General features: G+C 46.6%; 1 protein-coding gene across 1 annotated transcript in view; it reads right to left on the bottom strand.

Annotated features, from left to right (window-relative positions):
• Window positions 1–16,225, bottom strand: part of IQCK (IQ motif containing K) — a 95,609-nt gene that overhangs the window by 28,091 nt on the left and 51,293 nt on the right. The window contains exon 8 of the mRNA XM_060260500.1: window positions 15,931–16,042. Coding sequence (XP_060116483.1) covers window positions 15,931–16,042 — 112 coding nt within the window. The remainder of the gene's footprint in view (window positions 1–15,930; window positions 16,043–16,225) is intronic.

Below are 16,225 nucleotides of genomic sequence, written 5' to 3'. Positions count from 1 at the left end.
GTAGCGAATCCGGAATCCGCCTTGTAGCGAATCCGGAATTTGCATTACACCACTGAAGAATATACTCATTATGAGAGGGTACAATATTCACAACAGGCCAACATACAACTCATGACAATGGTCTAGTCTAGATGTTATGAGACTGTAGTATTCCGGGAGAAGATGCTGCTGGTATACCAGCCATCAAAGAAGCTGTTGTTTTCTTTCACCATATGCAGGGGTGGGGGGTGGGCTCCCTCTGGGAATCCTACCCCCCCAGGGAAAGTGCATGCGCAATACATAGCCTCTCCTCTCCCGGTGTAGTGAACGCCGCGTGGTCACTGTCTGGCTATGCCTGGCAGATGGTCACTGCAATGGCCTCTCCTGCATTACTGCATCCGTAGCAACACCTTCTCGCTGGTCCCCCCCGTTTTCACAGAGTTTGCTACGTCATGGTGCGACCGAATGTCCGGCGGTATAACCGGATGGGCAGGCTGGGCCCACCAACCTCGCCAGCCTAAGAGAAGGAAAACTCTAACATCAAACCCGGGCAAATAGAGCTCGTTAATGTAACACCTACCACCTGGAGGACTCGCTGCCGGCGTCCCGGCTTACTGGGCCATGGCAGATGACCCCCAGGTGAAAGGGTGGAGCCAGTACCGTGCACACTGCGCTTCACCTAAAAAATTCCTCTGCGCAGGCCTGAAGGGCATATCCACACACACAACCCACAACGCATCAAGTCCTGCAGCGATGGGCAAGGGGCGAAACGGCAGGTGGAAGGTGCCACTGGAAGCCGCAGTCCCGATCCTGCATGTAGGCGGTTCAGGGTATTGGTCGCCTGATGCTAACCCGGAGACGAAAGCATTTTTCGGCAGCACCCTGAACGACCAAGCAGCCTTATCTAGGGACAGCACTGCTTGCTCCACACGGAGAGGGGCCTAGAAAAGGTGGCCTAAACAAAGCTCGTCTCCCCCACCCCAGTTGGCTAGCCGCGGTCAACGGGCATCCTTACTTGCGGTCGAAAAATAACAACAAAGAAAAGATTGAGGAAGAATCGCACTGCTACAGGACCAACCCTAAATCAGACTCTTCCCTGCAGCCGCTGTGGCCGGACCTGCCTGTCCCACATTGGTCTTGTCAGCCACCAGCGAGCCTGCAGCAAACGTGGACTACTGCACCCTTCTTAAATCTTCGTTCGCGAAGCCAAGCCGAGAGAGAGAGAGATGCAGATTTCATCAATGAATCAGCCAACATTCATACGATCAATCTGAAGATTTTTTACATCAGAAGACTGCTTTACTGACAAGCTTACGTCACACAGTGAAAAGGAGACAGCCCCCTTTCCTTCACATTCACTAGCTGAAATCACCTTAACTTATGAAGTTCTATCCCTATATGGACAGAAACTGACAGCTTGAAAAAGGAGAACACATTCTGAAAAATCCTCATGGCTGCAATTATTAATATAGTTATAAATGCCTTTCTTTTAAGCTCAAGGTGGCAGTGCATCACTCTCAAGAACTATACCAGGTTGGCAGAAGCATTTCCAGGTCACTCTGGGAATGGATCGGAGAGCCCCGTGGCACAGAGTGTAAAAGCTGCAGTACTGCAGTCTTAAGCTCTGCTCATGACCTGAGTTTGATCCCCAGCAGAAGCTGGGTTTTCAGGTAGCCAGCTCGAGGTCAGTAAAATGAGTACCTTCTGAGGTCGGTAAAATAAAATAAAAGTTTGCTGGGGGGAAAGTGTAGATGACTGAGGAAGGCAATGGCAAACCACCCCGTAAAAAGTCTGCCATGAAAATGTGACAGCAACGTGAACCCAGAGTTGGAAAAGAATGGTGCTTGCAGAGGGGACCTTTCCTTTCCTGGAAATGGATAAGGTTCCCAAGACCAATTCAAGAAATATCTGGGGTGGAACCAGGAGACATTGGGGGTGGAGCCAGGAGCAAGGGTGTGACAAGCATAATTGAACTCCAAAAGGAGTTCTGGCCATCACATTTAAAGGGACCACACACCTTTTTAAATGCCTTCCTTCCATAGGAAATAATGAAGGAGAGGGGCACCTTCTTTTGGGGCTCACAGAATTGGACCCCCTGGTCCAATCTTTTTGAAACTTGGGGGATAGTTTGGGGAGAGGCACTGAATGCTATAATGAAAATGTGGTGTTTCTACCTCAAAAAGCAGGCCCCCCAGAGCCCTAGATACCCGCAGATCAATTCTCCATTATTTCCTATGGGAATAAGTCTCCATAGGGAATAATAGAGTTCCCAGCAGACACTTCCCTCCCCTCCCCCCCGCTTTATGACCCTGAAGCGGAGGGAGGGCCTCCAAACCGGGGGATCCCTTGCCCCCACCTGGGGATTGGCAACCCTAGGAATGGACCTTTGTCCACTGCCCCACTGACAGCCCCAAAGTACCTGTGGCTAAAATAACTGGAAGGAGAAACATGAAAAACAAAGTTAATTTCGATCCAAATCCATGGCACTTTGGACAGAGGATCAGCTGTCTTCCTAGAGACAGCCTCCTAGAGACAGACTGCCAGTACAAAGACATCCATTGTATTGGACAGAAAGTAATCGTGATGTACTTCACACACAACGGATGAATAAACCTATTGGACACTTCCCAAAATAAAGGGAAAAACATCTCCAGAGCCTTCCATCACACAACATGTGTTTTTCCGCTTCTGCCCTGTCACATCCATTTAGCACATCTACAGAGAACTGCAGAGGTTTTGCAAGGATTCTTCATTTTTAAAATAATTAAGATTCAGAGTTAGTTTCACATATTACCTTTCCCCCCTCAAACCAGAGATGATGCTCATGTGTGATCTGGGTACCAGCATTGCAAGGGATTGATTGTGTTAATAAATCATACAGACATTTGACTCCCCAATTAATCCGTACAGGACAAAACTACCTCGTAGTTAGGGAAGAAAAACATTTTGGGCACGATACACTGGAAAGTATATTCACACTTTTACTATTTATTTAACTTTTTTTCTGTCCGGTAGCATGAACAAGAAATCATAAACATTGCCAACAAAAGTGTACAAACTGCGGGAGGTCTCAAGCTACCCACAGACGTCGGTAAAATTAAAAAAAAAACTTTAAGAGATGTTGAGAGGTACATGAAGAAGCTGCCTGACAGTTACCAGAAGAAGGCATTCCATAGCTGGTGCACCACCACCAAGACAGCCCTCTCCTACCTCAGTTCTGAAGGTAAGTACTTGGTGCTTGGGAGGGGCAGTAGTGGGAGGGCTTCTAGTGTCCTGGCCCCACTGATGAACCTTCTGATGGCACCTGGGTTTTTTGGCCATTGTGTGACACAGAGCGTTGGACTGGATGGGCCATTGGCATGATCCAACATGGCTTCTCTTATGTTCTTATGTCTGGGGCAGTGCTGCTCTCTATTCTTGGTGCTTGGGAGGGGCACAGTGGGAGGGCTTCTAGTGTCCTGGCCCCACTAATGGACCTTCTGATGGCACCTGGGTTTTTTGGCCACTGTGTGACACAGAGCGTTGGACTGGATTGGCCATTGGCCTGATCCAACATGGCTTCTCTTATGTTCTTAAGGGTGCTCCGAGGAGGCAACTGTATAGGCTCAAATATTTGACAGCAGTCCTTCAGAAGCCCTGAGACTGGATCAATCAGGGATTCAATAGTTGAACTTTGAACTGCACTTGCAAAGAAACTGCTAACCAATTACAAGATGTGACCAGTTCTAATCCGGCTGCCTTATTCTGAACCAGATGACTTTACCAAATGGTATTAACAGGCAGTTCCACACACAATAAGAAGAGCCCCGTGGCGCAGAGTGTTAAAGTTGCAGTACTGCAGTCCTAAGCTCTGCTCACAACCTGAGTTCGATCCCCAGCAGAAGCTGGGTTTTCAGGTAGCTGGCTCGAGGTTGACTCAGCCTTCTATCCTTCCGAGGTCGGTAAAACGAGTACCCAGCTTGCTGGGGGGGGGGAAGTGTAGATGACTGGGAAAGGCAATGGCAAACCACCCCGTAAAAAGTCTGCCGTGAAAATGTTGTGAAAGCAACGTCACCCCAGAGTCAGAAATGACTGTTGCTTGCACAGGGGACCTTTCCTTTCTTTCCTTTCCACACACAATGCAATGTGGTAGTCTAACTTTTTCAGGAGGAGTCATAGCTGGTACAGCTATCAATGTTGATAAAAGGCAGTTTGGGATACAGATGCCACCTGGGTACCAGGGTAAAGCCATCTTGGAAAACTCCTACAAGCAGTATATCCAATCCTTTTGGGAGAGTTAGACAAACCCACCTACAACTTCCATCCTGCCATCAATTTGTTGGCTCCCCTTTTGCCCAATATTAATTCTAAGTGTCAACTGAGAATGTCCTTTGCTGAACCTGGGTTTGGTTAATAGCCACCGATGAACCTCTGCTCCAAATGTTTATCCAAACCCCTCCAGAAGCCATCTATGCTTGTAGCTACCACCACCTGTCCTGGACAGATGATTCAGTACGGCACCAAAGAATCACAGAATCATAGAGTTGGAAAGGACCTCCAGGGTCACCTAGTCCAACCCCCTACACAATGCAGGAAACTCACGTTCCTCCCCCCTACACACACACCCAGTTACCCCTGCTCTACACCAAGAAGTTGGCAAAAACCCCTCCAGGATCCCTGGCCAAATTGGCCTGGAGAAAAATTGCTTCCTGACCCCCAAAGTGATGATCTGCATTTCCCTGGGCATTGAAAGGGTCACAAGAACTAAGCACTGGTGCAACTCTTCCTGCCCTTCCTCTCATGAAATGCCTAATTCACAGAATCAGCATTGCTGTCAGATGGCCATCTAGCCTCTGCTTAAGGACCTCCAAGGAAGGAGAGCCCTCCACCTTCAGAGGAAGCTGGGTTAAATTGAGGAACTGCTCTGTCAGAAAGCTCTTACTGATGTTTAGCCTAAAATCCCTTTGATTTAATTTCAAGCTCTGGTCTGTCCTTCTGGGATAACAGAAAACAAACTCTGCACAATCCTCTATATGGCAGCTCTTAAAAGTACTTGAAGAGGGTGATCATATCACCTCTCCGTCCTCTCCTCGCGAGGCTAAACACACCAAGCTCCTTCAGCCTTTCCCCATAGGACTTGGTCTCCATTGCCCTCCTCTGGACCCGTTCCAGCTTGTCTATATCCTTCGTAAGCTGTGGTGCTCAAAACTGAACACCAGGGATTTTTTTTTTTGAGTAGGAACACACAGGAACATAGTGTCAATGGGTGTGGTCTGATATGCAAACACATTCCTGCTGGACTTTCTCCACAAAAAAAGCCCTGCTGAACACAATACTCTAGGTGAGGTCTAACCAGATGGCCACTGAGAGGATCAGAAGAACCAACGGGATTACAGTCCTCCTCCTGTCTCTAGTCTTTCTCAAGCTCAAGCACCCTCCCTATGAAGGAAAGGTTAGCCAGCAGGCAATAGGCACCACCAGCATCATTTCTGGAGGTGCTGTAAAGTCGTTTCATTGTTGAGGGCCTTTAATGGGTTTCAAGCTGCAGGCACTGCCTTGAGGAGGAGGATAAACAGAGGGCTCCTATCAGGCCCCCGAGCAACTGGCTGTCATCTGCTTCCTTCTCCCTCTCTCTTGCTTCCTTCTGTATAACAGCTTGCTTTGCAAGGCCTGCTCAATCACACAGGAGCTACAGAGCAAAACCTCTATTTTCTCCACTGGCTAAGACTCCTCCCTTGGGGAGGAAGGGGGGGAAGACAGAGCGTGTTTTTCCAGGCTTTCTCAATTGCAAAGCAGAGCTATTGAGCCAAGCCTCTCTTCCTTCCCCCTATTGGGGAAGGAAGGAAAGAGCCAGAGCTTCCTTTGCCCAGTTCCCTGGATCCCACAGCTTTTCCCATGGGAGAGCTACAAAGAAAGCACCTTTAATACCAAGTGTTAACATTTTAAGCATGTTTTAAGGTTTTGTTTTGTTTTTTAAATTAATTGTATTTGTCTGTGTCCTTTACAAATTTATATCTCTGCCACCTAGGAAGTGACATCATCAAAATGGCGGCACGCACGCGGGGCCGCTCTAGGCGTTTCCAGGAAAACTCTATAGTTTTCCCAGAAGCTCTAACCATTTGGGAGGGAAAACTCTATGGTACAAGAGCGTGAAAGTCCCCCGCTACAGGAAGCTGGGGACTTGGCAACCCTACTGCTGCCTAATCTTAAACAGGTGGCCTGACCTGACATAGCCCGGCCCAACCAGACATGGCCTAGCCCAACAAGGTCTCATTTATATCAGATAACATATGAGTTCTCCATAACAAATGAGTTCAACACCCCGATCTAAAATCTTTCTTTCCTTCCTTCATTCTTTTTTCCTCCATTTCTTCTGCCCCATTGTCTCCTCCTGCTTGGGGAGAAAAGGGGAGGGGAGATGTCAGGGGATACATGATTACTTCAGCCACTGCAATGAACTTCTGGCAGCACAGCAGGTGGAAGTCGATTCGCTGGTGAATAAAGCAGCAAAACCTCAAGACGTTCCTTGCAGACAAAGCTGACAAAAGTGATAAACTGGACCGCCTTGAATACTGAACGCCTACGAAAAGACTTGAATTTGTAGGTGGTTTCTGTTGTGACAGATTTACCATTCCAAGTGCCGAGATCACAAAAATCCATGATGTTGTTGTCATAAAGGCAAGAGGTGTTGTGAATGTTGTGACAGACATGGCCAAGCAAAACCTTATTTTTAGCTCATGCAAAGTATTCTTTGGCACTTTGATGACAATGTAGGGTGAGCACTTAAGGAGAATCATATCAGAGCAGTGCGTTTTCTAAAAGTTCCTTGGTCACAGCCATTTAAAAATGAATTATCTCCTATTAAACAATCACACTGGCAAAGTTAAGCAGTTTTCAAGCCATATAGAGTTAAAACAGTAAAAGATACTGAAGGAAACATTGCAAGAAAGCAAAGGATGAGGAATGAATGTGATCAAGAATACTAGGGCCGATTTCGCACTCACCCTTACGCCACTCTCAGAGCAGCTTACAAATAGCAAAATCAGAATACAATAAAATGAAAGCACTATCATAAAACAGCAAACATAGCAGTAAAATCATAAGCAGGGAAATAAAAAAAGGTCAAAAGGTGCTATTAAAAAGTGGTGTCTCCCACAAGAATACTCCTTGGCCGATTTCACACTCACCTTACGCTGCTCTGACGTCCGTCTTCTCAGCACAGCATCCTCCCGATTTCCCACTATTTGCACTGGGGCTGCAGCAAACATTGCAGTTTTTGAGCAGCAAACAGAAACTGCTAAAATCAGCCAGTTTGGTGTAGTGGTTAAGTGCTCAGACTCTTATCTGGGAGAACCGAGTTTGATTCCCCACTACTCCACTTGCACCTGCTGGAATGGCCTTGGGTCAGCCATTGCTCTGGCAGAGGTTGTCCTTGAAAGGGCAGCTGCTGTGAGAGCCCTCTCAGCCCCACCTACCTCATAGGGTGTATGTTGTGGGGGAAGAAGATATAGGAGATTGTAAGCCGCTCTGAGTCTCCGATTCAAAGAGAATGGCGGGGTATAAATCTGCAGTCTTCTTCTTCTCTATATGACAGCCCTTCAAGTACTTGAAGATGGTGATCATATCACCTCTCAGCTGCCTCCTCTCCAGGCTAAACATCCCCAGCTCCTTCAACCTTTCCTCATAGGACTTGGTCTCCAGACCCCTCATCAACTTGGTCACCCTCCTCTGGACCTGTTCCAGCTTGTCTAGATCCTTCCTAAAATGTGGTGCCCAAAACTGAACACAATACTCCAGGTGAGGCCTTACCAGAGCAGAGTAAAGTGATACCATCACATCATGTGATCTGGACACTATACTTCTGTTGATACAGCCCAAAACTGCATTTGCCTTTTTAGCCACCGCATCACACTGCTGACTCATGTTCAGCGTATGATCCACGAAGAACCCTAGATCCTTATCGCACATACTACTGCTAAGACAAGTCTCCCCCATCCTATAACTAAGCGTGGGATTTTTCCTACCGAAATGCAGCACTTTACATTTATCCCTGTTAAAATTCATTTTATTGGTTTTAGCCCAGTTTTCCAGCCACATAAGAAGTGGAGAAAGGGTGGGCTGTGGGCTTCTCCAGGGGCTAATGAGGGCTACTGGGGGCGTGGCAAAGTCCCTGGTGGCTGGTTGGCTGCCCGCTCTCCTAATCCAGGGATTGTCATGCAGCTGCACCTACTATTCAATGGACAAGGTAGGTGGGGAGGAAGAGGGGGGACCCTCAGAAATAGGGGGGACCCTGCTGACTCTGAGGTCTGCTCATTAGATGTGATAATCACCAAGCAAGATATAAGAGGCACAAAATTTTGAAAGCTGTTGAGTGCCAGTTAAACTAAAAGGGGTGGGCATGGGAAATTAGCCTGCTCGTGCCGCTGAATTCACAGAACCCTGGAGGAAGTAACCATTTCCATCCGTCATATACTTTGGTAAAGCAGTCAGAACTGCTGACAATTCAGAACAGTTTTCCAAACACCATGGTCTCCTCAGTATGTGAGTGCTACAAGACGAAGTGATCACCAGATGATCGCTAATATCTGTGTTTCTAATTATGTGAATGGATATGAGAGGAGAGAGGGGAGTAGTCCCCTTGTTGCTGATCTTGCAAAGGTGCTAAAGTTTGTATAGTTGGTCAGTCTAGTTAAGATTTTCCACACTGCAGTTCGAAGACAGAGAAGGGGTCATTGGAAGAAAAACAGGTTTCTTACCTGTAACTGATGATCTTCGAGTGGTCATCTGTGCAGTCACACACATGGGTTATCCGCCAGGATCGAACCTGACCTCGGAGAATTCAAAGCAATCTTGGAGCATTAATTTTGGTGGGCACTTCCTCTCGTTCCAGGGAGGAGGCATCCATTGTGCATGCCTAGACGAGAGGGAGGCGCTTCACCTACCCAGTTTCTTCCCACCGCCGCATAGGTGGAAAATTTTTACTCAGGAACAAGAAACCAGCAGCGGGGAAGGATGGATGGGCGTGTGTGACTGCACAGTTGACCACTCGAAGATCATCAGTTACAGGTAAGAAACCTGTTTATCTTCTTCGTGGTTTCTGTGCAGTCTCACACATGGGTGAATGGCAAGCTATTCTGTCCGGAGGCGGGTGCTGGATCTGTAACCAAAGGACAAGGTTAGTTATGCATATAAGAAGCAATATCGTACTTACAGTGTAGGTGACTGGAGACATCAGTCAAAGATGGATCGTAGTACAGCCTGTCCGAAGGACATGTCACGCCGGGCATGGATGTCTAAAGCGTAATGCGAGGCAAATGGAGATGGAGATGACCAGACCGCAGCGGCACAGATGTCTTCCATTGAAACACCCCTACAGAAGGCTATTGAGGTTGCAATGGCTCTAGTAGAGTGAGCTCGTAAATGTTCAGGTATAGGCTGTTTTGCAGGTCTATAGCATAGTGTAATAGCAGCCACAATCCATTTAGAAAATCTCTGCATTGAGATTTTAGTGCCTTGATTGTGGGTTGCGTATGCTATAAAGAGTCTAGTGTCCTTTCGAAACTGGCGTGTCCTTTTGATGTAAAAGGCAAGGGCCCTACATACATCCAGGTTATGTAAAGTTCGTTGACCTGCATCAGTAGGGCGTTGGAAAAAGGCAGGTAAAGTCGAAGGTTTCCCCAGATGAAACGCTGAAACCACCTTTGGTAGAAAGGAGGGGTCAGGTGTAGAATGACTCTGTCATGATAGAAAATGGTGTATGGCGGGTCTGCTCTAAAAGCGCAGATGTCGCTAGCTCTCCTGCCGGAAGTAAGTGCTACCAGTAAAGCTGTCTTCCAGGGCAAGAGGTGTAAAGGAATGGATGCCATGGGCTCGAAGGGTGGCTTCAGTACAAGTGACAAGCTCCAGGTAGGATGAATCTGGCGGATTGGAGGATGAAGGTGGAGGATTCCTTTCAGAAAGGCTTTAGTAGCATAGTGGGAGAAAACAGTGCAGCCTTCAATATGTGGATGAAATGCAGAGATGGCCGCTAAGTGGACTTTTAGAGAAGAGTACGAAAGTCCTGAGTTAGAGAGAGATAAGGTGTAGGTTAAGATCTGAGTGATAGTGGAGAGTTCAGGTTTAAAGTTATGTAGAACAGCATACGCCGAAAAACGTTTCCATTTCAAAGAATAAGATTTTCTGGTGGCAGGTTTTTTGGCGTTGAGTAAGACATGCCGAACGTCCGGAGGGAAATCCAGAAATTGATTTTCCAGGCAGTCAGTCGTAAAAGTGCCGGGTTGTGGAGTAAAACCTTGCCTTCTTGCTGTGAAATCAAGTCCTGAACTTGGGGAAGTCGGAGGAATGTGTTGTCTGAGAGGAGGAGAAGAGTGGTGAACCAAAGTTGACGAGTCCACCATGGTGTAATCAGGATGCAATTGGTCTGATCTAACTTTATCTTTTGTAATACTCTCGTGATGAGAGGGATTGGTGGGAATAGGTAGTGTAGTGTCCCTGACCATTGTTGGAGGAAGGTGTCCCCTGCCAACAGTGGGGATGGAGGGCCCCGTGTGTAAAAGCGCAGGCACTGTGCGTTGTCTGCAGATGCAAATATATCTACTGTTGGAGTTCCGAAGGTCTGGAACACTGTGTGCAGGTAACGACGGTTGAGAGCCCATTCGTGGCCGTTGACTAGATGACGACTCAATGTGTCTGCTTGGACGTTTTGGACTCCTGGTAGATGCACCACTGTCAGGAAAAAGCCATGGGCGATACTCCAGTGCCATAAGGATAGGGCTCGTTTGCATAGTCGAACAGAGGCTGTGCCTCCCTGCCGATTGATGTAGAAGACAGTGGCTACATTGTCAGAGGTGACCTGAATGTGGTGGTTGTGAAGAGATGGGAGAAAGGATCTCAGGGCTCTGTGGACCGCCAAAAGCTCTAGACAATTGATGTGAAGGGATCTCTCATAATCGGTCCATTGTCCCTGAACTGTCAGCGCTCCCGAGTGGGCTCCCCATCCCCACTTGGAGGCATCAGTCGTGACAATCACAGATGGCGGTGTTCGTACAAACGGCATTCCTGCCAGGAGATGATGATCCACCGTCCACCATCTTAGAGATGGGATAATATGAGATGGAACCGTAAGTAAGGTCATTTAGTGTTGCCGGGGTGGAATGTCCGAACAAACCACAGTTGGAGAGGGCGCAAGGGGAAGTCTTGCAAAACAGAGGACAGCAGTGGTGGCTGCCATAAGACCTAACACCCTTTGAAAGATGAGGGCTGTTTGGGAACGATGTGTTATTATTGTATTGGCTAAGGATTGGATATGCTGCACTCTGTCTGCTGGAAGATTGGCCTTGTGAGATATTGTTGACAGGCACGCTCCTATAAATTGTATGTTCTGAGTGGGATTCAGGTTGGATTTTGCATGATTGACCTGAAGACCTAGTGCAGACAAGAGGGACAGGGTAGATGAAATGTCCTTCTGAAGTTGTTCCTTTGTTTGGGATACGACCAGCCAATCATCTATATAAGGGTAAATGGAGACCTGTTGTTGTCAGAGTACTGCTGCCATCTCAGCCATACATTTCGTGAAGACTCTCGGAGCTGTAGAGAGACCGAAGGGGAGAGAGCGGAATTGACAGTGCTGATCTCCGACAGCAAACCTGAGGAATCCTCTGTGATGGTGACTGATGGTGAGATGGAAGTAGGCATCTTGTAGGTCTATCGATGCCATCCAGGCCTGCTCTGGAATCAGTTGTAGGATAGATTGTAGAGTAACCATGAGGAATTTCTTGTAGCGAATATGAAGGTTGAGTTTTCGAAGATCCAGTATAGGGCGCAGCCCCCCCCCGTCTCTCTTTGGGACCAGAAAATAACGGGAGTAGAATCCCGTGTGATGGAACTTCAGTGGAACTGGTTCTATAGCTCCCTTGTCCAGCAAGGTGACGATTTCTGATTGTAGAGGAGGAGAGGGGGGTGTAGGTATGAACCTGTGGAATTTTGGAGTCGAATCGAACTCTATGAAGTAGCCCCTGTGGATGATCGCCAGGACCCATGAATCCGATGTTATGGATTCCCACATGTGGTAGAATGGTTGTAGTCTGGTGGTGGCGTCTGGATGGTATTGTGGCTGGTTGAGAGGTAGAGGGAAGAAGTCAAAGAGACTGCTTTGGGGCCGGTGTTGACTTTTTTGAGGTTTGTGGACGTGCTCTCTGCTGAAACAGTTGTTTTGCTGGAGAAGCCTTACGTTTCCAGAATTCGGCTTGTTGGGGGGATCAAGAACGTTTGTAATACAATTGTTTCCAGGTTCTCTGCTGATTAGGCTGGGATTGCGGTTGAGTAACTCCCAATCTTTTGGCCCGTTTCCTACTTTCGTCAACAGTGGTCAAAATGTCATCCGTGGTGGCATTAAAGAGGCCCTGTCCGTCAAAAGGTAAGTCCTCTATTTTGAATTTGATGTCAGGCTGCAGTGACGAGGACCTAAGCCATGCATGCCGGCGTAGGGCATGAAGAAGATCTTTCTTTTACCTGATAGGTTACAGGTTCCTCAGAGACAACCTATTACCATCTTCTTTCTCTCTGCTTATTTCATTTCAACTGAGCCCTCACATTCTACCATCCTTCGGTCAAGACAGTTTGCATCAACCAGTGATCATTTGCAGAACACAAATTAACAGTGTTAAAATATCAGCTATGGAACAGCTATCAAAAGTTCCACTATCAAGACAAGAGAATTTTTAAAATGGGATTAATAATCACTCTAAAGAGAACAAAGTTTGAGTCCAGTGGTACCTTTGAGATCAACAAAAGTTTTATTTAAGGTATAAGCTTTCATGTGCAAATGCACTTCTTCAGATATGAGATGCGTGCAACCATTACGTATAGATAGAGAAGTAGGAACCATTTCACAGGTCCTCTGGAACTCTGACCACCAAGGTGGCCCTCTGAACTTCCTCTGGAAATTGGTTCCAAAGGACTGTGACTGAAAAGGCCCAGGAGGATCTCACCAGTTCATGGTTGGAAAATGCAGGGCCCTGCCAAAGAAGTCTCTTGTGGGGAACTGAGGGGGGGACTTCTTGAAATTATGTTTCCCAGCCAGGCCAACCAAGCAATTTTGGATGTGAGATAGTCCAGGCTTACAAACTTGTAAGAGCATTACATGAGATTTTAGAAATATTTGTCAGCCTTGAAAAATCACTGTATCTAATAATAAAAATCACAAAAATTGCACAGTGGAGCCAACCATGTGTAAGATACGATATCAGAGAGGTATGCAGAAAAATATGACATTGTAAGTAAAGGAAAAAAGGGAAAAAACTGGGGGGAGGGGGAGATCATATGAAGACTGATTGTGCTCCAGAAGGAACAGACTACTGAGAGCAGCTGAGCATCAGGTGAGGGGGGGGGCAGAAGGGGGGAATCAGTGTGCTCAAAGCCCTGAGAATGCTGCACAGCATCTTGAAGGGGGAGACCTTCCTTGCAATCCCCCAGCCCCCAGTGAACTCTCGGGGTTCATATTATTGTAACTATTCAGCTACCATTGGTTCAAATTCCATTTGTTCTGCTTCAGATACAGATAATACATCAGATCCACATTGGCTGCTAAACAGAAAGAGATTTTGTATACACCTGGATCAAAGCCACTGTGTTGCCCTGCAAGGAACTGGAGGAAAGGAAAAACAGCGACCCTTCAGCTGAAGCACAGATCAGGCCTGCTCCGGATCATAAATCTGGATTCTGACAAGCCATTCCTACACATTTCCTATCATCAAGGACCATGGTGGGCAGTCTTCATCCAGTCATTGCTAATCATGGTGACTTCACATCTCAGTACCATTTAACATTGAAATTAGCTTTTTTAATTAGCAAAATGAGTTTTACTGCTAAATACAAGACAGAGCTACAGGAGTGGTGTAGCAGGTTGGTTAAGCAAATGTATTGTATGTTCCAGGAGATCACCAGTTTAACTCTTATCTCTGACACAAACTCTCTATATGACCTTAGGCAAGTTCCCCTACTTTGCAATAATTAGCACTACCAGCCTAACTTAGAAGGCTGTTGTAAGCATGACATGTGCGAAGGATAACTTGAGTGAAGGAGTTCGAATGCTGTGCCAGAGAAGTGCTAAGTATTTACAAGCATCTCATTGACTCATACCAAGATATGTGTTCCCTGTTCTCTGCACAAAGGGCAGAACTGTATAGAAGGGCCTAGTTTTCAACAAAAGGCATAAAATGCATGAAATGAGAAAACGGTATTTAGATCTGAATGAAGAATTGAAGCAAAATGTAATTATATCTATTTAAGATGGTCTGCCTGCCAATAATTCACAGACATGCTGAAAATATATTTCTCTTTTTTTAACAACTGCACTTAGAATGAGCTGAGGTTACATTCAACTCTTTCAGCATTTCAACAGCAAAGCCTTCAATACATTGTAATTCCAAAAGTCACAAAACAATACATATAGCCACATGTTCTTGCAGAAAGAAAATTAGCTGTGCCTCAGGAAAGCCTTTTGACAACTGTCATTGGCACAGAAATTACGGCAAAGACCGTCCTTTGTGGACAATTAAATTATTGCCCACATTGTTTAAACGCTAACATTTTAGAAACAGCCTCCCTGTTTGAACCCGCTGTTCACAAAATATTCGTACATTTGCAACTCAAAATTCATGTTGTCTGTTTGCACTCGTGTCCCTTGCCATCTGGCATATTAGCATGGCATAATCACAGCATGCCAGCTTGTAGTTGAAATTTAGGATTCCATTCCTAAACATAATGAATGAGATACCCATTGGTGTCAGGCTGAGCACTGTACAGGGTATCAGTATTCATGTGCATATATTTCTAGAGACTCTTTGGTTGGGAGTCAAAGCATAAGGAAGAAGAACACGACAGAATTCACTAAGAAAAACTGGAAAAATCACTCCTCAAAAGGCAAAAAAAAAAAAATAGGGACTAAATAGGAACACTGATTTATCAGAGACGGGAGAGAAAATCAGAACAGTCCCTGTTCGTTGGAGTGTACAGTAAACGAGTACACACGAATACACAGCCCAAGCTTCAAAGCCAGGATTTTAAAAGTCAGGGGACTTTTTAAAAAGTTGGAGGGGGGGCACCCTTTCCCACCCACTGGGGTGGGGTTGCTGCTTCTCAGAAGCTTTCTGGGGTAGGGGCGAAAGCTGAAGGCTCTGAAAGTGGCCAAGTTGAGGCAGCCAACCCTAAAACTTTGGAGTCAAGAGGAAACTGCACCTTGCGTGCAAGCGGGGGGGTGGGGCGGTCCTTCCACCTCCCTCTCCCAACCTGGCACTTTGCAGTCAGCAGCTCCATCCATCCCCCCCTCCCTGGCCCATTCCATGTGGCTTCCTCTGCCTCCCGCTCCACCTCCTCCCTCCTCTCCGCCTGCTGCTTTTGCTGCTGCAGTGCCCTGCTCAGCTCTCCCAGCTCCAGCTGCTGCTGTGGATGCTTAGCCAGCTCGGCCATAGCAAAAAGAAATAGTAGTCTGTGCCCCAGAAGGCCCCCTGGGGTCAGAGGCTCCACCTGAAAGTCAGGGAGCAGTGCCCCTGCAGGTCTCCCTGTGGCTACAGCTCTGCCCATCCATAAACGGGCGCACACGAACACTAAAGCCCCATGCAGTGAACAGCCTGATGCTCCATGCACTGCAGCAGCTGATGCCTGTAGAGAGCAATAACATTTTTAAAAATATATATTTCTAATGGGGGGGGGGATCTGTCTTTTAAACCAAAATATCAGTCCTTTAAACAAAATCAGTGAAGGGCAGGCAGTTACAAAGTAAAGCAAGACAACAGATAGAGAAATAGAGATAGAGAGCAGCCTTCAGCAATATGTATTAAAGTGCCTGTGTAAGATGTTGGGCAATGATCCTTGATATGAGAACAGAGGTGTTACAAATAGGTCTCTATTTCATCTCTTATGATCTACATCCGGGGGAGGGGGGTGGAGAAGAGCTGCTACAGTTTAACGTACCTTTTTTCTCTTGTCTGACCCAGAATTCTCGCACCCTTTTTGTAATGTTCTTTGTCTCTCTCAAATGCTTCTGCCACTGACGTAATTCTTGAACCTCAGGTTCGCAGCGGACCTGGAAAAAAGGCCCTGTAAGAAAGCTGCTATAAACCTTGTTTGTTCCTTAACGCCTTAAGTCTATATTACTACATTTTTGTAAAGGTGTATGCAACAAAAAGGCACAGGCCATCTGAAATACACTTGTTTCATCTTTTTAAAAGAGCCCAACGGGAATAAGATTTTTATTCCTCCAGAAGTG

The sequence above is a fragment of the Heteronotia binoei genome, chromosome 20 (assembly GCF_032191835.1).
Source record: "Heteronotia binoei isolate CCM8104 ecotype False Entrance Well chromosome 20, APGP_CSIRO_Hbin_v1, whole genome shotgun sequence".
NCBI classification, from domain to species: domain Eukaryota; kingdom Metazoa; phylum Chordata; class Lepidosauria; order Squamata; family Gekkonidae; genus Heteronotia; species Heteronotia binoei.
Note: the sequence above shows the minus strand (reverse complement) of the source record. Positions and strands in the feature narration are given on the sequence as shown.